The sequence below is a fragment of the Ciconia boyciana genome, chromosome 19 (assembly GCF_034638445.1).
Source record: "Ciconia boyciana chromosome 19, ASM3463844v1, whole genome shotgun sequence".
NCBI lineage: Eukaryota > Metazoa > Chordata > Aves > Ciconiiformes > Ciconiidae > Ciconia > Ciconia boyciana.
Genome location: NC_132952.1, coordinates 3,323,466 through 3,346,735, shown reverse-complemented (window position 1 = coordinate 3,346,735; position 23,270 = coordinate 3,323,466). Strand labels below are relative to the sequence as shown.

The 23,270-nt window shown below is 40.4% G+C and overlaps 1 protein-coding gene across 3 annotated transcripts in view; it reads left to right on the top strand.

Moving 5' to 3' along the window:
* The window catches only part of TNFRSF8 (TNF receptor superfamily member 8), a 37,509-nt gene extending 14,481 nt beyond the window's left edge, over positions 1–23,028 (top strand). For 2 of the 3 annotated variants that reach the window (XM_072884164.1, XM_072884165.1), the window contains 10 exons: positions 8,131–8,221; positions 11,877–12,002; positions 12,418–12,573; positions 12,676–12,769; positions 13,201–13,481; positions 13,694–13,804; positions 14,366–14,413; positions 15,600–15,625; positions 17,511–17,718; positions 19,242–23,028. In XM_072884164.1, coding sequence (XP_072740265.1) covers positions 8,131–8,221; positions 11,877–12,002; positions 12,418–12,573; positions 12,676–12,769; positions 13,201–13,481; positions 13,694–13,804; positions 14,366–14,413; positions 15,600–15,625; positions 17,511–17,718; positions 19,242–19,486 — 1,386 coding nt within the window. In that variant the 3' untranslated portion in view covers positions 19,487–23,028. Of the gene's footprint in view, positions 1–6,702; positions 6,842–8,130; positions 8,222–11,876; positions 12,003–12,417; positions 12,574–12,675; positions 12,770–13,200; positions 13,482–13,693; positions 13,805–14,365; positions 14,414–15,599; positions 15,626–17,510; positions 17,719–19,241 lie in introns of those variants that run through there. The other variant, XM_072884166.1, reaches the window with a different exon arrangement.
* Positions 23,029–23,270: the final 242 nt, after the last annotated feature.

Sequence of the window (23,270 nt, the reverse complement as noted above, 5' to 3'; positions counted from 1 at the left end):
ACTACTTGAAGTCTTAGATTATCAGCTTCTTTTGTACTGTCAGAATTTGGATAGAAGCTTGAAAGAGAGTCAACTGTTTTGCTACAGCATTAGTCAGTTCTAGAATAGCCAATGCTGGTAGAAGATTTTTTTTTTTTTTTACCGTAATATGCTTTCTTCCTGACTTACAGCTCATTTGTAGCAAGCTGATTTCTTACTCTGCCTCACCATCACTTTTTCTCTATGAGCTCAAAAGACCATAAATAAATGAGTCAAACCTTGTCCTGACTGAATTGCAGAGTAGCCCACTGAATTCAGCACCATCTTTACAATTACCATTATTTAAATTGGAATAGCAAACATCTCTGTAGATACAAGGAAAGCGAGAAGAGCTACAAAAAGCCCATTTTCTAAAACAAATTCTCAAAAGCAAGCACTGGAAAACCCAAATGCTTTGTATCAAATATGTTTGCTTTATTTAATTGGGCCTTGATCTGCAACACTTTAAAAAAAGAAAAAAGTAGTTGCCCTGGTAGGTCAATGAAAGGACTAAGCCAAGGCATCCCTGGCCATCCTGTTACAGAGCAGTCCGAATAGGATATGTATTGTGGTCTTTTCTTTCACAAGATGTATTCCAGCTCCTGCTAAATCAAAAACCTTTGTTTGAAGTGCATGCAGGAAAAGATTAGTCAAATTCAGTCTCTGTCTCCCTCCAGTTGAACAGTACACTGAATCCAATTTAAGAACTCCTTGTATTAGAGCAAAACCAGATGCAAATTACTGGTCTGCTATAGACTCATGGCTTGTTCAAATTTGTTCGAAAAATGTGGACAGATTAACTTTGTAGCGGCATGCTTTCTGCTACACTGGCTATTGTTTACTATACCAGCTTACCTTCTTGTTAGTTTAAGTATTTATCTGTTCCTCTACAGCTGGCATAAAGCAGTATTAAGTCTGCATTGTGTCCTCATGTCCAGTCCAGATCAAATCAGTTCTGCTATAGTATACAGAAGCAGAAATAATGTCTGTGAGGTTGCCTGTCAGCGGAGACCTGTCACACAATGGGAAAGCCCTGCTCCTGGCTGCACAGTGCCACCAACTTTCTTGCATTGAATTTAGTGCAAGTGACTGTGCAGCCACAGAGTGAGTTGCTTCAGTGCAGTAACCCCTGAAAAGCAACTTCACAAATTCAGAAAGCAGAGTTTTCAGTCAAATGAACTCCTAGAACTGATTCATCCTCTGGAAACACAATTGCTCTGTCTCAATCAAGGAGTTAGAGAGGAAGGAAAATGTGGGTACAGGCAAGAGAGGGGAAGTGGGATTGCACCCTTGGATGGCCAAGAGCCACAGGATTAGCATAGCTGTAAAAGACACATATTCCCACTTTGCTAATCCATTCTTAGTACAGATCCATCCATTTGAAGTTTCCTCAGAATCAGAGGGAAGGACAAAGACCTACTGTCCACCACAGCTGGATTCCTTGCCCCTACCCACCAATACTTCTGTGATCTTCCTTGAATTTTAAAGGTTTTTTAATAATACATACTATTGAACAGAACTGTAAGTACTAATGGACAATACTGTATGTAATTGGGATTAAATTGGTATTTCTTCATTGAGACTGGATTATCTTTTGGAGAGCTGACAGGGAAATGTACAATGTCTCCTTCTCTTTTCTTCAGGAAACACTAGGAAATGATGCCTTAAAAAGTGAAATTGTGCTAGAATTTTGAATTTCCCTGGCAGAACCTGAGTTCTGTTTCTGTCTGTCTTGAGATTCAGACAAGAGTGGATAAGGAGGAGGGACAGTCAAAAGATGAAAGAGAAAAATACTTTGAAGGTTAAACAGGATTTTGAGGCTACTGCATTTCATTCTGTTCCTTGTAGAGATGAGGAGAGTTTGTTCTGTAAAACTTATTGGACATTTCCTTGATGAAGCAAAGCCATGTGCTAGTTGTTGCTGAGTATGGATTATACCACACTCTTCAGTGTTTCTAGGTATTTCAGGAAGAAGAGGAGGGAACGGGATAGAAGTGAAAGTTCTTACGCACAAATCCTTCCCTACCAAATAAGTGGTAAGGGACAAAAATGATGAAGTGAATCGTCTCTCACTGGCTAATTGACAATTTCTGTAAGAGTACTGGAGCCAGGAGTAATGGCCAACACTGTAAGTGGAGAATTTCTTAGCACTTTCTTTTTTGTGGGCCTCTACACGCAGGCACCATGGAATCAAGAAGGTGAACACCCCACCCCAACACTCACAGCTGATGCTTTTCTGTAAGAAGGTGATAGTGTTGAGGTTTTGTGATGCAAGGCTGAAACTTTTTCCTGTCTCCTTTGCTTTATCCCTCCCTTTCATTTCAAGAGCTATTTATGAGCAACTAGGGCCTGCTAAGTCAAACCTTAACCTTCAGTTTCTGTCTAACAAAGAGTCTTAATTTAAATAAACTGGTTTTGCTCTGGAAAAATGACTTTTATTAGTGATATTCACACAATCCTGAGTCAAAGTAATTAAGTTCATATTTTTTTCTGAGACAGGGTTAAATTTCCACTGTCATCCTAGAATGTATCAAAAAAGGATTATTTGACTTAAGTTCATACTAACAAATGGGGTAATGGTCCAAGGCAGAAGACTTTCACTATTTTGTAGGTAAACCTTCTGTGTCTTATTCAATATTTTATAATGCTTGGTTTTGTCCAAGCACTCACAACCGGAAATATATTAGAAATGTCTTGATGCTGAGATTTTTGTTGGCAATGAGAGCAGTAAGAGCACATATGGTTTTCCTTCCTGCTGTGTTTTTCTTGAGCCCTCATATGATGAAGTACCACTTTTTACATGATTTTTTTTTCCCTTTTCTCCTCTCTGCCCTTGTGATTCCCTCCCTTCTTTTAGGTGATCCCTGTTCTGATTAAGGCTTGACAAGAGGGATATTTTCTTTAAAAGCTTCCACTGTTGGCTACCATCATCTCAATCACAATACCAGAAACCCAGTACATAGTAGGCTGCCACAGTTGCAGCCGTTGGTAACGCAGCTCAAAACAGGTCTATGCAGCTCAAAACAGTATGTATCTGTGCTGGGAAGATCAGTGCTGCTATTGTTGGTGGGAATTTTTGTCAGAATTTCCCTCATCTAAACAGGATCATTCTTTGCTGTCACCAGATTCCTTTGTAGCCACAGTGTTAGAAGACAAATGGCTTTTCCCCTGCCTGTTTTGATTACAAATAGCATGTGATGTCCTCCTGAGAAAACTGGTTACCCAAGTTTTTGAGTGGAAAGATGCTTTTGTATTTCACTGGAAAAGCTAGAGAGAATGTGAACTGTAAGTTCCACTGTAGCAGACTGACCTATCCTGGTATCCTGGTAGCGGTTGTCCTCCCCTTAGCAATTGGACTGCGAGTGTTGGCAGGATAAGAAATGTTCACAGCACCACTGGCGACAGTTTGGACAAGATTTGGTAAAAGCAAGCAAATCTAAAGTGGAGGACTCAGTGGGACTGGAGGGACAGTATGTCCTATATGCCCTTACAGAGCCTATCTGGGGTTCCCTGGTGCTACCACCACAAAAATACCCATAATTGTAGGTAGACATTGGACCCAGTACAGCAAGGGCTTTAAAGTAACACATCAGTAAAGGCTGAGCAATGTTAGAGCCAGGAGCAGAACCACCAACCTTGAACATTAAGTTACAGGGCCTTTTCCTGCCTCGGCTTTGTGGTGGCCTTGCTGTCACGTTGCCATGGGTTTATACAGAGTGAGCCTGGAGGTCCAGGCGTAGTACGGGACTATTCAGACAACAGGATTTCACCCAAGTCATTTTTATATTTACCAGGTGAGGATTAGAAATCCAGTTTGTGTTCCAGCTGCAGTTTGTAGTAGGCTTACCACTATATAGAAACGATAAATTGCTGAAATTACTGAAAATAAACATGTCGGTTAAACAGCTTTAATTTCTGGGAAGTTATACACATACGTTGCTTCCATAATTCTGTCGAAACCTAATGCTGTTTTTGGCCAAGCCACTGAAACATTTTTTGCTTTTAACAGTATTGGTTAATCAGCATTAAAATAATTTGTAATTCCAGCACTCAGTTGTTGTTTTGTCCAGGAACAGCAAGACAAATATGCCTTAAGTATTTTGTGGTCCCTCCAAATGTGGATGGATTTGATGGTTGATATTTAGATGTCTGCTGTTAAAAAGGAGTAGCCAACAGCTCAGGAACAAAAAAATCCCAAAACCATCAATCGTATCACTTGGAGTCTTCTTGCACACAGAGATCTAAGATGATGGTCAAATCAAGAAAATGCATAAGGTATCTTTCCAGAAGCACTGAGTCGTGAAGGGAGTGAGACTGGAAAATATGAAATCTAGAATTCCCTCTGTTTCTTGGTGAATTGTTTCCAGTGATCTCTTCCTAATTAGAAATACTGAGCTGATCAAAATGAAAGATCAAACAGGGCAATATTTTATTGCAAACTTGCACCCTAATTTCCCTAATTGTAGATGACACGTCAGAGGTGGTATTTTACATGTGGGAAGAGTAGTTACAGGTGGTGAAACTGAGGTAACTCACATGTTCAGTTGTTGAGTGGGTAAATTACCTCAGTTCAGGCCTATTGCTACCCGCTAATAATGCACGTTTTTGTTCCCTTTTCACTTCCTATCTTTGGCTGGTTATCTTCTGTTTTAGTTAACTTACTACCTGATATTCATTACACATGGACAGAGAAATGAAAATTACATTATCCTTGTATGGCTGACTTTCCTTCACCCTTTTCCCAAAAGTAGCCTAATCACACCTCTGCAGAAAATGAGTTGGCACCATCCTCTTATGGAAGACTTAAAACATTTTGAGACCTTGGCCCTTCACCTCTGCCATTTCTTCAAGGCATGTTCTTTGCTTTTCGGCACCAATTTGTTTCTCTCCCCCAAAAACTCATGGAAGTTTTGGTGGGTTCTTAGTGCAAGATTTTTTATTCCAGATGCATGAAAACTTTAAATTTAGCTTACAAAACGCCTTGCATAAGTTAAGAGGCAGAGCCCATATCATTTTTAGTGACGCTTGCCTTTCCACACTGCCAGTTTTGCTAATGTAATGTATTTTGAGCTTTTAAGCCTGAAGTGCTAGAGGTATGGGGGCTTGGTTTGTACTCAGGTCCTTACCTTAAAGTATGCTGTCTACAAAGGGCAGCCTTTCTGCTTAGTTTAAGAGCAGAACTTTGCATCATTGCGTTGCTGTTACAGGTCATATTAAGAATCAAACAGCTTTAGGGTTTAGAGGGAAAAAAATGGCAAGAATGGGGAGATGATGACTGATGCTGGGCATTGATATGTACGTTATTTATCACTGAAAGGATCTATAGTAAGTTTCATAGTCATGAAACACCTCTACTGAACAGATGGCAACTCTTAAAGACATTTTGCAGGTAGCTGCAGATTAGAAGTGGTGGGGTCTTCAGAAGGTGGTTTCTCAGCCATAGAAATCATGTCGTGATTTGTTAAAATGACTTCTTTTTACAGCAGAGCACCTTGGGCTTGGCTCAGTAAACAGTAAAGGTGGCTACAAAGCTGTGCTTGTAATTTGAAAGCAGCTTTTGTGGTGAAGCTGTGGATGTCATGTATTATGTAGCTGGCTGTATATAGCTGCCCTCTTGTGGAAAGGCTAAAAAAAGATGAGTACTCTCTTTCGTACGTATATTTTCATAATTTGTGCAGTATGTGTGCCTAGTTCATGCAGTAATTTATCACAGCACTAGCATCAGGTGAAATTCCCTGCTCCTGCAGGGGGGTTGGACTAGATGACCTGTAAAGGTCCCTTCCAATCCAAAGCATTCTATGATTCTATGAAATTCATAATCAGAATTTGCATTGCTGTAACTAAGAGCAGAATCTAATCCTAAACTCCTGATTTCAATATTTTAGACAAGGTAACTTTTTAAAAAGCAGCCCTTCCCTCACACTTTTACACAGACACTATTCCTTTATTTAAATCCTAAAAGCAACAATTAAATAAGCTGTAAGCTTATGTGCTGCATAAATCATTCAAGAATTTTGTTCCCACCCCGATTTAAAATTTAACATCATTTGCAGCTAAAGTTGGTTGCCCAGGAGGAGAAGATCAGATTTTTGTGGTGACTTCCCAGGAGCTCTTACAGAGAAACTAATCCAGAATGATTTAGCTACAGCCAGGATGCTGTTCTTTCTTAAGTTTTCTTTATAAAACTAGTTAATTCACTTCATATCACTGAAGTGACTCCTGACTGACCCTTTGTCAAGCGACTGGTCTCGTTGTGTCATTTCCTGTTATTCAATTTAGTCTCAGAGTGGCTGGCTAACCAGGGTGCTTCTCCGCGCAGATGGAAGGAGATTCCACTTCCTTTTCCTACAGTCTAGGGCTTCCTCTTCAGAAAAGAAAAATACAGGGTGTACATTTGTAAACTTGATTTGAGTCAGGCTGAGCAAGCAGACATCTGCTATTTCCTCCACATAGTAAGCTAGAAAAAATGCTTTGCAGGGGGGCTGTGTGGCCCAGTGGTTAGTGCAGAAATGTGTCAGGCAGGATTTCTCGGTTCTGTTACTGGACCTCGATGAAATTTAATGGTTTCAATATGTTTCTATTTCTTGTCCTTTTGTTAATTTCCTCCTGGACTGAAAGTTCCTGTTTTCTGATGTAACCTGGGGCAAGTTAAATAACTTCTGTGTTTTATGGTCCTGCCATGAACAGAACAGCGTATTAAACAGGAGAATACGGCTGTGAGATTACTTAGGTAGTAAGATTTCTGCACTGCATATAAAGGAAGTAGAAGACAGTAGGTATTATTTCAAAGGCCAATGGGAAATTCATCTGCAGAAAGTGAAATGTAGGTTTTCTGAAATATTTAACTGCTCTATCAGTATCATGTGGGAAAATCTCTGGGGAATCTGCTGATTGAGTCTTTACAAAAAATTGCCGTTTATACCTTCTAGCAAATACTGAAAATGAAATTCTGATAACAACATTTTTAGGGGATTATTAAGGGAAATGCCAAATTCAAAAATCAGATTTTCTCATCAGAAAACTTGTAGCACTGTAATTTCCCAGAGCATGTAGTGGACCTGCCATACAAAAATGAAGTCTTATTATATGCTTCTTGATACAATTCATAGCTGAGTCTCATTTTCTAAGCTAATATTAGAACTGTTGTGTGGGGTTTTTTTAACTAAACAAGTATCAGTTATGTAGTCAAACCAAAGGTTGCTCCTGAAAACCTTCACTCACAATAGAAGTGGGATTAGTTATTTGAATAAAGGCTTCATTGTGTGAGTATTTGCAGCATTCTTTTCAAGGCAAAAACCTCTTGTTCTCAGTGTAGGATTTGTCTCTAAATGATAAGTAAAACAATTTATTGGTTTATAATAAACACATCTTTATGTTGCTAAATTCAAGCATTATGACTGCATAAATAACTGAACAGAAAGACTTGTTTACTGCAAACAAGAATTATCTTTGTGGATTACAGCCAATCCAGTCAGATTTAGATGATGCTGACTATGACACCATAGTCCAGTGCACACAGAGCTGGAAATCTGTTACAGATGTCAGGGATTTTTTTCTTTGTTTTTTTCTTAATTTCCAGAAAATCCTTATCCCAAATTAACATGGGATCATTTCAGGACAGCGATTTTTAGCTTTTTATTTATTTGCTAACTGCTACAAGATTTACAAAGGAGATGCAGACTAACAGACAAGCTTTTCTTAGTGATCCTGCAGCTAGGTTTCAAAGGGTGTTCGGAGCATTGGCTGAAAAACATTTTTGTAGGGCAGTGCCACTACCCTTTTTATTGTATGAAACAAGGAGTTAGTTTCTGAGCACTGAAATGCTTGATACACAGGTTGGGCTACAGTATTCCATTCCTGTGTTTAAATGATTTTCAGATAAAAAAGCCTGCTGAGTGAAGATACATATTGAATTATTGCTAAATACGCTGAATATTGGAATCTTTGCTTAAGCATATGGGCAACAGTAATTTAGTTGCTTTGGGAATACTTGAACTTTCAAAAAGCTGTAGGCTTTTCCTTACCATCTGCAACTACCACCACTTGAGACAGATACTGGGATACAGAGCTAATTGTTTTCTAATTGTGTCTTTTGTCTGTTTCAATTTCTAGGCATCATTAAGCCCATCTCATTCCTGTGATACACTTGGGAATTGGTTCTATGATGAAACTTCACGAAGCTGCTGTTACCAGTGTCCCTCAGGTCCGTATGTTTAGAATTCAGTCAAATTAACATGGAGCCTTTCTCGTAGAGATAGTAGGAACCATGTATATCTGCAGAGTTGCATTTTGTCCCTGAAGAAAAGTGCAATTTCATGAATCACTATCTAGCGTGGATCCAGATGTGAACTTGTTCTCCACTGCCCTGCTCCTGTTCAGTCTGCATGCAAACAATCTGTAAATTGCAAACAAGATAACTTCCTAGAATTTTTAATGTGTTTTTTATCTGTTGACTTGACGCTCTGAAGTAGCTAGAAGTAGGCAGGTCTAAGAATTCATTTCAGCTTGCCTCACGGTGTGAAATAGTGCAGTAAAATTAGGCTAAATAAGTTTCTGATCAGAGGCAAAAAATATAAAATGAAGGTGTGGAAAATCTGTCATTATCCTCATAGTCAAAACACTTTAGAAAGCGTCTCACATGAGAAAGGGAACAGCCCTTTGTCAGAGGACACAGTGAGCTTTGCCGGAAGCTAGTTGTGACTCAGAGGCACATGAGGTCAGAAGCAGGAAACACCTTGGTAAGACAAGAGTTCTGGAAATGTCTGAAACTCCCCCTATTGGCCAAAAAACCCCTCAGTGGGTGGGGCATTTTATGGTACTTCACCATCATCGATCTCTTTTTATAGAAATTTTTTCTTTTTCTTTTTCTTTTTTTTTTTTTAAAGGAAATTTTTGACGTTTATTTGTGCTCTAATAATAAAGAGGGGTTTAGCGCTTGGTTGCTAGCATTTGCATGGAGTTACATTGGGGTTCCCACTGGGACATCTTGTACTGCTGGCCACACCGCTAGAATCCTTCAGAAGTTGTATAAGTAAACAAGACCAAGGGATGGAGAAACTGGTCCCATAAAAGAAGAAAAGGGGCGGGGATCCAACTCTGAGCCATTCCCAAGAAAAGCTCTTTTCTCCTTCAAAACCATACTTTGCAAAAGCTCCCATAGTGACAGATGTCATAATGAGGTCTTGTGAAAAGCAGAGATCTGATTTACATCTGGCTGTAATGAGCCACCAGTCTCAATCATTTCACCTCTGCTTATTCTTGAAACTCATTTCGTTGACACATCCTCATGTCAGTCTTTGGACATCTCTTCACATCCTCCAAGGCCTCCTTCACAACAGAAACTTATAAGAATCCTTTTTAATTTTAATCTTCCACTACTCCTTCAAGCAATAACCTCTTCATATCTGCTACTAACTCAACTGCTCCCTGCAAAGAAAGAGGAGCTTTTCTGAAACTCCATTTAATCTAAGTGGAGCATCTCAAACTCTTGATGCAGCCTGGCTTTACTTTCCTTGTGTTCCAGCCCACAGATGTACAGCTTTCAATCTGAGCACACAGGCCCACATGCCAGCCATCTTCTGTTTCAAAGTTAATTTCAAGTTCAATTTCAAGATAAACTTCAAATCAAACCTCAAAAGATCATTCTAATCAATTTCTACAGCTGCCACATCTCTTCTCATGTACTTAATTCTTGTGCAGGTAAAATGAGACTTCATACCTGGGATACCAGAAGAATATTTTCTTTCTGTCATCACAGAACAAAATATTTCCCTCCTGTCAAGGGGAGGAACAGAGACTTTCATGGGAAATAATGGTATATGCTAGAAGAGCTCATGTTATGCAGAAGCTGGTATTCCACTTCACTTCTGTTTATTCTGTTTATGGTTTTTTACCTTTTTTGTTTGGTTGGTTTTTTGTTTTTTTGTTTTAGACTCTAAATCAGATATCCAGCTCCACAAGACAGTGCTGCAGTCAACTCTCAAAATAATTTCCCACCCACAGTTAACAGCAAATCCTCAGGAGTGAATGAACACACATACTCACAAAAGAAGAACACTTAAAACACTTATTGCATCTACTTACTTTCAGTACATTTTTCTGTACAGGTGATTGCAGCTGGTATTCCTACCACTCAGTCTTTTATCTGGTTGTTGAGCTATGAACACAATCAGTGGAGAACAGCACTGGAAGACACTGTTAGGCAAGCTTCAAAGCTACTGTACCTGGGGCACACATCCCCCAAGGGAGGGACCCATGTGTACAGGAAATCTCAAATAACTGAAGTTAAAGCTTTTGGGTTGTTGGGGGAGGAAGGGGAAAATGACACACACGTGCAGGTACACATGTGTGCAGCCTGAGTGCTGAGATTCAGCAATCAGCCCCCATCTTGAAAAGAATAGTCTCAGACAAGTAGTTTTGAGGAGGTGGGCGTGACGTGGTTCAGGCTTGTCTGGTGGTATTTAGTGGGCCAAATATAGCACAGATGTTTTTACCTGCACTCCTACACCATGCTTGCCAAAATGCATAGTAGGTGAATTATTTCCCTGCCAGGTTCCGCCTCCCTGCGGTTAACTCTTTGTGATCGGGCGATACAGGCTGGATGCTGAAACTGGGGTTCGTTTCTCTCCTTCTGTTTCCCACCTGTGAAACATTCAACTCTTTCTATCTTTATGTTGCTGCTTTAGCTTTTCCTTTTGCTTCTGCAACTGCCCCTGTTCCTTACCCTCTGGTAGTTATTTCCACCTCCTAGCAAGGCCACAAGGTCACATCTGACCACTGTGCCTTCTAATTTCTTTGCCACTATGGCCAGTGGTAGAATACCTCATCTGTCGCTTCAGGAGCTGAAACATTAGGAATGCTTCTGTCCCAGCCTTTCCCGTACTCCTAGCTGGTTATTGTACCCAGCTTGCCAGCTGGATGCTTTTAAAAGCTAGTGACTAGAAAATGATTACCAGACATAAACATAGAATAGCTTAAGTTTGGCAAAGACCTCCAGAGGCCATCTAATTCAGGCAGCTGCTCCACTTCATGCATGCTGCATATACACAGAAGGTCTGCGAGATCCAGGGTAGTATGCTTGCAAACTGTGAGCAATGAGTCCAGGTGAGTTGGAAGTGTTGAGCAGAGAAAGTGTGTAGCATATACATCCAGCATCAAAAAGACATACATATGTAATTTGATTTTTTTAAAGGAAAACAATTGGAAAATTAAACCATCTCACAACTGTCGAGGCAACTGTAAGACTAGCAGGACTGCTCAGAAAGCAACCTACTGCAAACCTGCTAGGGGTATATAGGGCACAGCTCAAGAAGTACCATCTTGTAACCTTCTATTCTGAACATGGGAGATGGGGTTGTCCCTGCATGAATCCATGTGCACCTAGGCGATTCTGGCAGCTTTTGAAAGGAAAAGTGATGCCTTAGGTAGCAAAATATCAGGACTCGGTTGCTATAGAAGAAGAAAGAAGAAAACATGAAAAACAGTTGCCTGGGAACTTGGTAATGGCAGGACAATATTGCCCTCACTGCAGACTTGGCGGTCTTTTCTGCCTGTCAGCAAACGACTTGCCATGTGCCCATTCTGCAGCAATCCATACTGACTGTGATAATACCATGCATAGTGTTGCTGTAACAGGACAGTGGTGATCCCTTCACACGTGAATGGCAAAGGCAAAAATGTGCTAGAGAAACCAAATGACAGGTACAAAGAGAAGACTGGACTCAATGATCTTAAAGGTCTTTTCCAACCTCTACGATTCTGTGATTCTGTGAAATGGGCATAGAAGAACACTTCAGGATGGTCGTTTCCTGTTGTGATTCTGAACAGGTATCCTGCATATTTTGTTTTTCTTTCTCTAGGCTATGTTAAAAAGAAAGCATGTCCTAGGGACCCAGATGAAGACTGCATGAGATGTGGACCTGAACAATATGTTAATGAAGAATTCCAAAAGCCACGATGTGACGCTTGTGTATCATGCACAAAAGGTTTGCTTTCCCTCACCCATATCTCACAGTTATATTGTCTCTCTATATTTTATTTACATTTTATATTTTATTCATTTAGAATTTCCAGCAGCAAAATTATCCATCCTTGGTTACTGATCTGGAGAGCAGAATGCTACCTTGCACATAATCAGTATCGCTCCCTGTATGACCTGGGACTACCTAAAAATTCTCTCATCCAAAGCTATCCCAGTCTGATTTCTGCTTTCTGTCGTATATTACAAGCCATTGTCTATAGGCTTCTCCAATTATTCATGACTTAAGTTGCCATTGCAAGAGTGCCAGCAGCCTGTTCTGCTTCCTGAGCCTTCGAACTGATGTTGCTCATCTTTGGCCCCTGCTTTGAGTTTTCCTTGCAGGGTGATCCTTTGTTACCCCATCTGTTTCTTCCCCACAGAATCTGACCTTGTGGAGAAAGAACCCTGTTCCTTCAATTCTAGCCGCGTGTGTGAGTGCCGACCAGGCCTGTTCTGTCAAACCCCTGTTCTGAACACCTGCATACGATGCCAGCAGCACACTCTTTGCAAGCCTGGTTTTGGAGTCAAAGTCAGAGGTAGGAATTCCTACCTGTCTAGCTTACCTTTCCTGACCTTGGCCATAGGCCTGGACCTGATGCATTTTGGTTGGTTGGTCCTCAGTCATTATTTTTATTCAGGCACCTCGACAAATGATGTTACTTGTGAAGAGTGCCCTTCTGGGACCTTCTCTGATCAAATCTCCAGCACTGACATCTGCAAGCCCCACACGAAGTAAGTCCATAAATTGACTAACTAATTAATTAAAGTTAAGAAAGGATGAAAAGGGACACCTGTCAGTTCTGGTGCAAAGTCTACAAATTTATCTTAGAGGCAATGGGATAGCTTTGGGCCTATGTGCAGAGTTTAGAAGGCCTCTCTTTATACCTGTTGCACAGCTCTGTACTGGAGGAAGGAAGGAATCCCTCTTGCCTCATTTACTGAGTACAGTGGAATTATAGACGCGTGTGAGTATCAGGTTTGCATCCAGGTCAAGAATTAATGCCACACGGGTGAGAAGAAGGTTAATGGCTTTTTCACTGAAAGCAATAAATGCAGGTGGTACAAAAATGACCAAAGGGATGTCTGTCATGTGGAAAATACTCTTATCTTGTACCATGGAAGTTTCCTCTAGCACCGACACGCTGTTCTCTTTCATTCCCTAGCTGTGCCGAGTTAAACAAAGTAGCGCTAAGCAAAGGAAATGCCACACACGATCAGGTTTGCCTGGACCAATTGCCCACCTACCTCACCCCAAGCACTTTGTCCATGAGATTCAGCAATGAAACAAATAACTCTGACCTAAGGAGGTTTGAGGAGAACCTGGTGACCATTGCTAGTGTTCTTTTACGTGCCACAGCAACTGAAAACCCCAGTTCAACTCCTGAGGACAAAGCTCTGGCTGGCACTTTTCCCACCTCAGCCAAGGGGGAGACGACAACTGGAGGTAACAAAGATAAAGCATTTACTCTGTCTAGTGTGTTTTATTTGGATATATCTTTGGTAAATGCAATTTTGATATGGGAGCTTCCTGCAAATCTCCTACAACTTGTGAAATGTTGTCCATGGTTCTATGTCCAAACACATCGATCTACTAATAGTTCCCCCTCTGCCTTTTCTGAGCCTTTCCTGTACTCCCTTTCCCTTTCTGTGCTATAGGTCTAGTTCTTTGGGGAGTGGTTCTCTCTGTGATAGTGCTACTTGTGGGCATGCTGTTATTTTGGAAATGGAAGGTTTGCAAGAAGCGGATCCTCATCCTCAAAGGAAAGCGTGAGTTTTTAAAGCTGTGATAGATAGCATGCTGTTTGATCTCCAAGTATATGCCAACTGGGGACTCAAATATCCCAAAATTTTGTGGAGGTCACTGGGGAAGAGAATGTTGACTACTGCCTGGTGGAGGCGGGCCAGATAAGGGTTCTAGGCAAACTGTTCATGCAGCGTGTTGGAGAACATGAGAGAAAGTTTGAAGCAGCTGTGAATTTATGGAGGAAGATGCTGCAAGCTGGGTGGGGAAAGGGTAACCAGTGGTTTCTTCTCTCAGTACAGACACTAATATTAAATGATACCTGAAGTGTTTTGTGAGTATTTGTTGGTTCCTGGGATAGGGTTGGACTTTGAGCGTGAGAGGAAGAGTGATTTTTACTGATGCTGACTCTCTGTAGCTTTGCCTAGAGTTACATGTGGGGTGTGCCTGCAGAGCCACATTCCCTCTTTTATGGAAAGCAGTACATGCACGTTGTAGGCTAGTTGTAGACTCGTGGCTGTGGTAAAGCTGTTAGAGCCTATATGCTCCATGATGAGTCTTGCTAAATGAATGGTTTCTTTTATCAGCACATCTGCATTCCATCACTTCACACAAATGCGGGCTCAAATCTCAAGGTGAGTGACTGATGGACCAGGAATTGTAATCCATATGTCTAAAGAATAAGTGGCTAGTTTTAATATGGAACTTTATTTTACAGAATTTGAATTTAAAACGTGGAACGTTTCCATGTCAGATGTGTGTTACCTGCGGACACGCAGGCCAGGGCTGCCGCCTGTCCCGCGCAGGCCGGTGACGCGCTGGATGTGACCAGCCGCTAGATGGCGCCTTTTTCCCGCCGCACCTGACCGGTTGGGCGCTCTGTCAGCGCAGGGAGGCTTTCCTGCAGAAACGCCCGATTAACTTCTGGGCACTCGAATGTGGGAGACGTGTTCCAGAAAAAGTGGGTGTTAGCCGCAGCAACCTGTACAGATCCCCTAGAGTACGCACATTTTGCCCAATTAACTACTCCCCTCTCAGCGCTTCCATTTCCATTGGCTGATCCATTCTCTTCTGTTGTGTTAGATTCTCCTAACCACCACACATCAGAGCTTTTTCTACTCATTTATTCAGGAATACGACTTAACACCTCTTGTGTGCAGCTTAATTTTCTCAAAATGGAATTTTTGCTTCCTCACTTGCCTTACACAATAGAAACTCTTACTGTGCAGCATTGTAGCGCTGATGCATTGAAAATAAAGGGGGCTGCATGTCAGGGTGAAATTAGGTAGTAGGCCTAAGCCTGTCTAGCTTCATGGTACTGCAGAAGGATGCTGTACACTCCCTTCTTCCCAACTCTCTTCTTGGCCCAGTGTTCCTTTCCTCCATCCTTGCATAAAATCCCATCCCCTTAATATTCATCTGACCACATGATGAACTGATCCAACTTGTTAATCTAGTAGAAAGTTATTAACATTTTTAAACTTTTTTTTTTTTAATAAGCCTGTCTTCTGCTTATCTAGAAAGTTTAATCAGTTCATCATTTCATTAGATGAATACCAGTTGTGGTGTGGGGAGAGCGATAGGGATGGCCACAAAGGGCTTTGGGGAGAGCAGGACCTCCCACTCTTGGCAGCAACATGTTGCTGGTTCACCTCAGCCATGTCATGTAAGTGTGCCCTCAGTGGTAAAGAAAGCATAATGCAGATGGGTTGGGCAGTAGAGTAGTTTAGGACATGCCTAGGTGATGTTTCAGAGCAAATATTAACATTCTTGTGATTGCTGTGAATTTTCTTCTGCTAATTTTTCCTTTTTCCATTGCAGGTTCTGATCTAGGGAACAAATACGCAGTAAGTGTGAACAATATTCCAAAACAGATTGCTTTCCATTCCAATGTAAATAATGATTATTTTTAAATGTTCTGTTAAAGAGTGCCAGTCTTTTTGTTTGGACTGTCCTCTACAATGCATGATCCTCTAGGTGTAGTGATGAGATGTACTAGGAATTGCTACTTTCATGTCTTGGGCTATGTTTAATGTGGTGTTAAATAATGTGATGCTGCCAATCTTGCTTGTGAAGGGAGTATTTGGTTTGGTCTTATGCCATTCATGTTGCATTCTATGGGACAAGATCCAAAATCACAGGATGAACATGCCTTTTCTAACTTCTGGGAGAACTTTGTCTGTCAGTCCCATTTTATCTTACTGCTCCAGTCACACGAGTGGGATTTGTACTCTTCTTCTGCCTCCCTCTTTGTAGGATTTGGAATGACTGTAATATGGGTACACAGTGGGTATTGTTTGTCTGGAAGACTTTCCACCGGGACCAGCTTCTGGTTTAACAGTATAGTTTGCAGATGAACAAGACAAATATCAGTCAATATAGTAACAACAGAAAGCAGTTCCTCAGCTGCTGAAATCATCACAGCTCTGTTTGATTCCCCCACTTCCAGTGAAATTATAGCAACTTCCATCCTCTGAGTCTTCTCAGTTTATTAGGCTTGTTATCTTTAAATGTCCATATCTGCTAAAACACTCTTTAGATTGTTTTTTCTTTTTTTAAATCAGTTTGCTTTTAAATGTTGTACATCTGCACACATACAAGATAATACTTATTCTAATAAATCTGGTTGCAATCAGCTATCATAATTTCAGTGTGTCATTTCTAATTGCTGAGTTGTGGGGAGCTTCCACTCTTGCTTTCATAGCGAGTCAGACATGAGCAAGAGTTTTAAACTACACATTTCAAAATCTTACTATTTTTTTTTTCTTTTCCAACCTTGTGGAAACAGAAGCAGAGCTAGGAACCATCAGAAATTTGTGATGCAGGACCTTTATCCTCTCTCAGATTCTGGCTCCTCTTTTAAAGGACTGTTTGTAATTAATTCTTCACATAATAGCTAGTCTGAGCCTGTTTATCGTACCTGAGGTTCTGCTGGGGCAATTCCATTTTGAAGTTCAACCAGTTCAACCTCTGGCTTGTTTTGTTCTTCCATAGGAGCGTGGTAGGTCTTTGCAAAATCTAAGAGGAAGTTAAACCATATATTTTCAGTTTTGACTGTTTGACTCTCTCACCATATGACTACACATCTGTACAGGTTTGTCCTCTGATACTTATCTCACAACTAAATATGAAAAATATCTTGTTAAAGTTCTTTCTGGCCAAATCCCTTAAAATTCTTACCTCCAGCATCTATCTTTCTCACTGGTGTTATACTTTTTGCTGAAAAGTGCTACTGAGCTTCAGCCCCCCAGAATGCAGCTGCTACTATATTACAGGATAGCAGACTCTGCAACAGAGCATACAATATAAGACTTTATACAATATAAGACTTTGGCAATACAATATAAGACTTTGGCAAAAAGTCAAAATGACAAATAGGTGAATTTACAAAGGTTCATCGGCGTCTAAATTGCAGACAAGGCAGTGGAATTTACCAAAGCATCCAAGCAGGTCCAGGAAACTGGATTTCAGTGGAAGTGAGGTACATTCTTGCAAATGTAATTGAAAATCTGTGAATTTAGCTTAGAAATGATATTTTTAAATATGGCCTTAAGTGATGCAGGAACCTAGTTCAAAGAAACACTTTGGAATTTTTTACTCCTTGTGACAGTGGTGCTATGAAGTACAGTATGTTAGTCTGACTGCCACAGAAGGATTCTGTAGACCTATTGCAATCTTCACAGTGTTGTTTTTACATTCACCCCACTTCTTCTCTCCTCTTTGTATTGCCAGAAGATCATACGGACTACTGACAGTGGGCGAGAAGAGAAGGAGTTAATTGACAGAACCCTCCCTTTGGAAACCAACAATAACTTGGTCTCCAGTACAGAAAAAGCATATAGTCCTGATCTGAGTGTGACTGATGTGGCACAGAGCAATGGAAATGCCCCAGATTGCCCTATCGATTCTCGAGTGAGAGACCACACAAATAATCGAATTGGTGAGTCTTGCCTTTTTTTTTTTTTCCTCTTGCCTTTTCAATTTTTCAACTGTGGCCACATAATGTCATTCTGAGATTATTAGTAAGCTGCAAAGTGTCCAAAGCTTCTAACAAAGATTGGGGCTGAATCTCCAGAACCTTTGACACACAAATTCTGGTATATCTGTTCATTCAAATATAATGCTTTCTTATTTTCACATTTTCCTTAGTCACTTATGAACCTGACAGAAAAATGCTTTGCTCTTCTTCCTCTTTTTTATTCCAGAAGATGTAAATTTGCAGAAGAAATTTGAAATCCAAAATATATCAGCTGGAAAACGATGCTGTAATACTTAATGAGAGTTGTACTTCACGTGTCTCCAGCTATCATTTTCTTCTCTTGGTTTCACAGTAATAACTTGAAATGTGTCGGGATCCCATATGTTCCCATAAAGTCTTTGACCATGGCATAGTGTAGGAGATAAAGTCAGGCAAGGAAGCTTACTCACAGGGGGAGAATTGTTAACTGAGGCACAATCTACATAAGACATTCTGGCAATGTTTCCAAACCCAATTTTGAGGGCATTTGAAGGGGTGGTTTGGTATTACTAGAGCTTACCTTTCCTTACTAAATGCCCTTTCTGTTTTTTCTGTGAGCGATGGACTTGGGATGAATGTGATGATTTAACTTACCATACTGAAATATCTCCAAGCAATTCTGAACAATAACCTACAGTGTCTGATCTGCAGCATCCTGAATAAGATGTAGTGGTCCAAGCCATATCAAAGGCCTTATTTACCTTTTGTAAAGGAGTAGGGTCAACAAGTTGGACACAAGGTTCAAGTCTATCCCAGAAAATTTTGTAGAAATAAACTAATTTGTTTGCTGGTCCTAAGACCCCAGATAACTACCCAGAATTTCTGTATAGTGCTGATCCTTGCCCAAAGGCTGCTTTTAATGCAGGTATTGTTGCTTCTTGAAAGAGCAGGGGCATAAACCTTGGATTCTCCATCCAAGATCCATCTTCCCTAGATCCCAGTTAATTGATCCCAGTTAATTCTAACAGACTCTAGACTCTAACAGACTTCTAACAGACTCTATCTTACTGCCTTTTCTAATTTGTCTTTCTCCTGTAGTCCTAGCTATAGCGCAGTGGCTCCATCACATTGGAGCTAGATCTACTTGATCTAAAATGCCCAGAGTCCCCTTGACAGCGGTCCAAAACCAGACAGTGTAGTATAAAATGTGCAAGCCTTCTTTATCCCTTAGTATGTTCAGTGCTTTGATTTCAAAATTAAAAGCACCTTATAAATAATGAAATGGACAACTCATAGTGAATTCCAAAAGCTTTAGTGGGTTAGTGAATTCTGTGTTTTCACAGTGATGGGCTTGAGCTACATCCCTCTGATTAAAAAAAGGGGGGGGGGGGGGGGGAGAGGAGAAAAACTGAGTACCAAATAAAAATTTTGCATGAAAAGGAACCATCTCTAGGGTCAGCAGTGATTGTTAACTACGCTCAGCACTATTTTTTTTCCTTCCTCAGAAAAAATATACATCATGAATGCCGACACTGTTATTGTGGGGTCCATTTCAGAAGTGCCTAGTGGCAAGAACTGTGCTGCTAGAGGATGTGAAAGTAATGTTGATGCCCAGGAAAACATGGAAGAGGAACTGGCAATGCACTATCCAGAGCAGGAAACAGAGTCTTTTGCAGGGAATGATGTAATGGTTCCTGTGGAAGAGGAGGGAAAGGAATTTCATCACCCCACCACTGCCACTGAAAAGTGATAACCCACTGAGAAGATGTGTGAAGCTACAGAAACATCCAGTGTGACACTAAGCCTGAATCTATGACAAGGGAGGTAAACACATAGTGCCTTAGATTATCTGAAAACTCATGTAAAACACTGAAACACATTCAAACAAGGAGAGCTAGAACCTATTTCATCTAACAAATGAGAGAATTCTCCAAACCATTGGCCTTCATAGCTGACGTCAAATATTTCTCTTTCCCTCTCTCTCCCAGTATCATGCTGGAAACAAATTTGAATCAAAGCTACAAAATTCAGAGGACATCTGGATGCCAACTCAAGTTTCACAGCTTGCTTTCTCTGCCTGAAGGAATGGATTGAAAACTATGTCTGATTACTTCTATTAGCTATGAAAATTCTGGCCAGAATTCCGAGTTAAGCTTGAGACCCAGCCATGTTTCATATGTTGTTTCTATTCCAGTATTACCAGCACGTCCAATTGTGTCGTATATTTTGCAACATCTGATATTTTTCTTAAAGCCTCAACTCTTGAGTAGAAGTAATGACTATTTCAGTTTTCCCTAAGACAAACAGAACTCTTAATTTTGTGGACTTCGTGTTTCTTGAGGAAATAGGATCAAAAGGTGTCACACAGGCTCAGAAAACAGAAGGCAAATAAAACTAATTGAAGTCCACTGTACTTTAGGCCATTCTTTCTAATTTTTGAAGTCTGACTCATGTTTTTTGACTACTTCAAATCATCAGTAAGTGTACAAAATGGCCTCTTCTGATGGAAGCCAAACTGGCTGAACATTTGGATGTTCAGATGAACTATGGGTTTAGCTCAGCGTGGAGTCTGTAAAAAGGGAAAAGAAGAAAATAAACTAGTTTTCTACAAAACAGAAGGACTGAAAAACAGGCACAGCAGTTATTTCCTATAACATTGTTGATACCTGCTTGTTTTAGAATTGCTCATAATCATCAGGGTGACACTGACTTGCATATCTATTCTTTAAAAAAAATCTGTTTTGTGGTCACCTCGCTTGTGTTATGCTATTTCTCGATCTTTCATGCTGCTTGTTTGATAACTGTAAATGTAATAGTGCTGACTATGTTTTTGCACAGGACAATGGAAAATGAGCAAGATGACAAACTGTGCCTTAATAGTCAAAAAAAGGAACCACAAAACCAATTACTTGCTTTGTAGTTTTTTGCTGGACAGAGTGCTGTAATAACAGCTGTGCAACTTCAGCATCTTTTGTCTTAGAACACACAAAAGGAACATAAGGGCATAAAACCCCACCTTTTTGGGCCAGACTAGTAGTATGAGCCCAACATTTTATCTCTGACAGTTGCAGTTAAGAGATGTTATTTAGGAAGAGCACATAAGCCTGGTTAATATCTGCTGTTTGCATTCTTCATTGTTCTGCAGCATCGGCTGCAATTGGATGAACGATGTTAAAGAGTTTGTCCCAGCCTTTAGTATTCATTCATATTGCCATTAATTTTTCTTGTCTCTTTTGAATTTCCTGGTACAATCTGCCTCCGTAAGCACCTGTGGCAATGGATTACAGAGAGTTACCATTGACTGTGTAAAGAAGTACTTTTACCACTTTTAAAATGACCTCTTACTTATTTCAGTGAGTGCCACTAGTTCTTGTATTACAGAATTTAGTGCAATACTGAGTTGCTTTTATGATTCTTGATTGTATCCTCCTTAGCCTCCAAGCTGAGTTCCCATCTTTTTATATTTCTCATGTAAGTTTGATGCTCCACTGCCTTGGTCATTTTAGTTGACCTCTTCTGCATCTTTTCTAACTTCACTACATTCTTCTGGACATCTGGAGGCCAGAACCATGCACTGCACTGAAGAAGAAGGGTGGGCCAAGGTTTTAAATAGTGACAAAATTATACTTTCTGTTTTGTACTCAATACCTTTCTAGATGATGCCCACCATTTTGTCTGGTTTTTTTGGCCGCCCCTGCACACGAAGCAGATGATTTCAGAGAACCATCAAGGATGACTCCAAGGACGATTGCTTTTCTGAGTGACAGCTGCTAGATGCCAATTCAGCACCATGTACACCTGGTTTAGATTATTTCTCCCTAAATGTATTGCCTTGTGTTTACCTATGTAGAAGCTCATTTGCCACTTTTTTATTAGCTCCTTCTGGCTTTATTTGCCTTCTGTATGTCATGTAACTACCTGGAGAAGTTTAGTATTGCCTTCACTGTGCGGGTGCTCTTTTCTCCAGATCATTGCTGAAGATATTGAATAGAACTGGCCTCACCAATCCCCACTGCTAACTGTTCTCTATCCTGAAAAATTACCATTATGCCATGCTCTTTCCTTCCTGCCTTTTAAACAGCCATAACTTTTGTATCCTGTAACCTTTTAGCAAACCTGTAAAATGACCTTTCCTCCAATCCTGTGACAACTTTGTTTTTCCACCACCTTAGGTGTGAAACCTCATTTGAAAATCTCCATGTAGTAGGCCCACTGGCTTTTTGAAAATCTCCATGTAGTAGGTGCTGGCTTTTTGAAAATCTCCATGTAGTAGGTCCACTGGATCTTGTTTGTCGATTAAGCCTCACAATATAAGAGAGGGTATGTTACCAAGATTTTGTGACTGAAGAAATAAATCCAGACAAATTCATACTTTTCTAGAACCACAGCCCTAGAGATGAAGTAGGAGAATCTCAGCATTATGGGATCTAGTCACTGACTTTGATCAGTGGATAATCTACCTGTAGTTACATTTGGAAACTGGCTGTAATTTCAAGTGTTGTTAGTTCCAGTATTTACTTCCTGAATTCCACTCTTCTCTGCAAGTCCAGAACATAAAATAGTTTCTAAAAACAACTGCTACCACTATGTATTTTAGTTCGTCTACTGAGTCTTGCTAGAGAGGCGATTAGTAAATCCTTTCTGTGTACTTCTGTGTTTGTATTTGTTTTATTTCATTCAGAAGATAAGCTGCTCCTAATGCTCAGATCGAAATTTCTTTTGGTTGTCAGTATTGCCATGTTAGTGGCAGTGACGTGAGGTGAAGAAGGAAACGGAATTAACATTTTTTGGTTTAAGTGCTCGTTGTGCAACAGATAGTCAAGTCACCAAGTACTGACATAAAATAGCAATGCAAGGAAGAAGAAAAAACTGTGTAGGACAAATACTGGTTACCCTTTCCTCACTTCCCATCAGGGTAGTTCATTGTTTTCCAGTGCATATGCTTCATTCTAGAAAAATACAGGAACTTCTGCTTCATTGCAGAGAACACCAATTTGTGTATCCACACACTGTGAATAACCATGTTCACCTGGCTGAGGTTGTTCAAGGATGTTCTGGAATGACAGGTAATTGTATATTTCAGCTTTGTATATAAATTAATCTTTTTTACTGGAACAGCTTTCTAGATGAATTGTATGCATTGCAACCCGCTAGATGTATTATGGTTAGTTTAATAATGCTGGTAATGTTTGAATTAAAAATTACATGGATTTTAAGCCATAGCCCCACTTTTCTTGTCTGATATGTCAGCGTTTCGTTGTCGATAATTTCAGTACATGTATCAGTTGCAGAAAAGATATTTTTGCAAGAGACACGTTCAAAACTTGCAAAGCCATTAGTCGAGTGGAGTTTTTCTCAAGAGCAGAGCAGGTCTGAATTTACATCGAGGCCTCTCTATACCATCCCAGTAGCGTGTACAGACAGGAGCGAACAGGGTGCAGCGGCAGGGTGGCTGTTAGCGACCGCTCGGAAGCTGCGAGAGGCAAGTTGGTATTTTGGGGCTAGAGGAGCACAAACGCGGCTGAAGAGCCCCT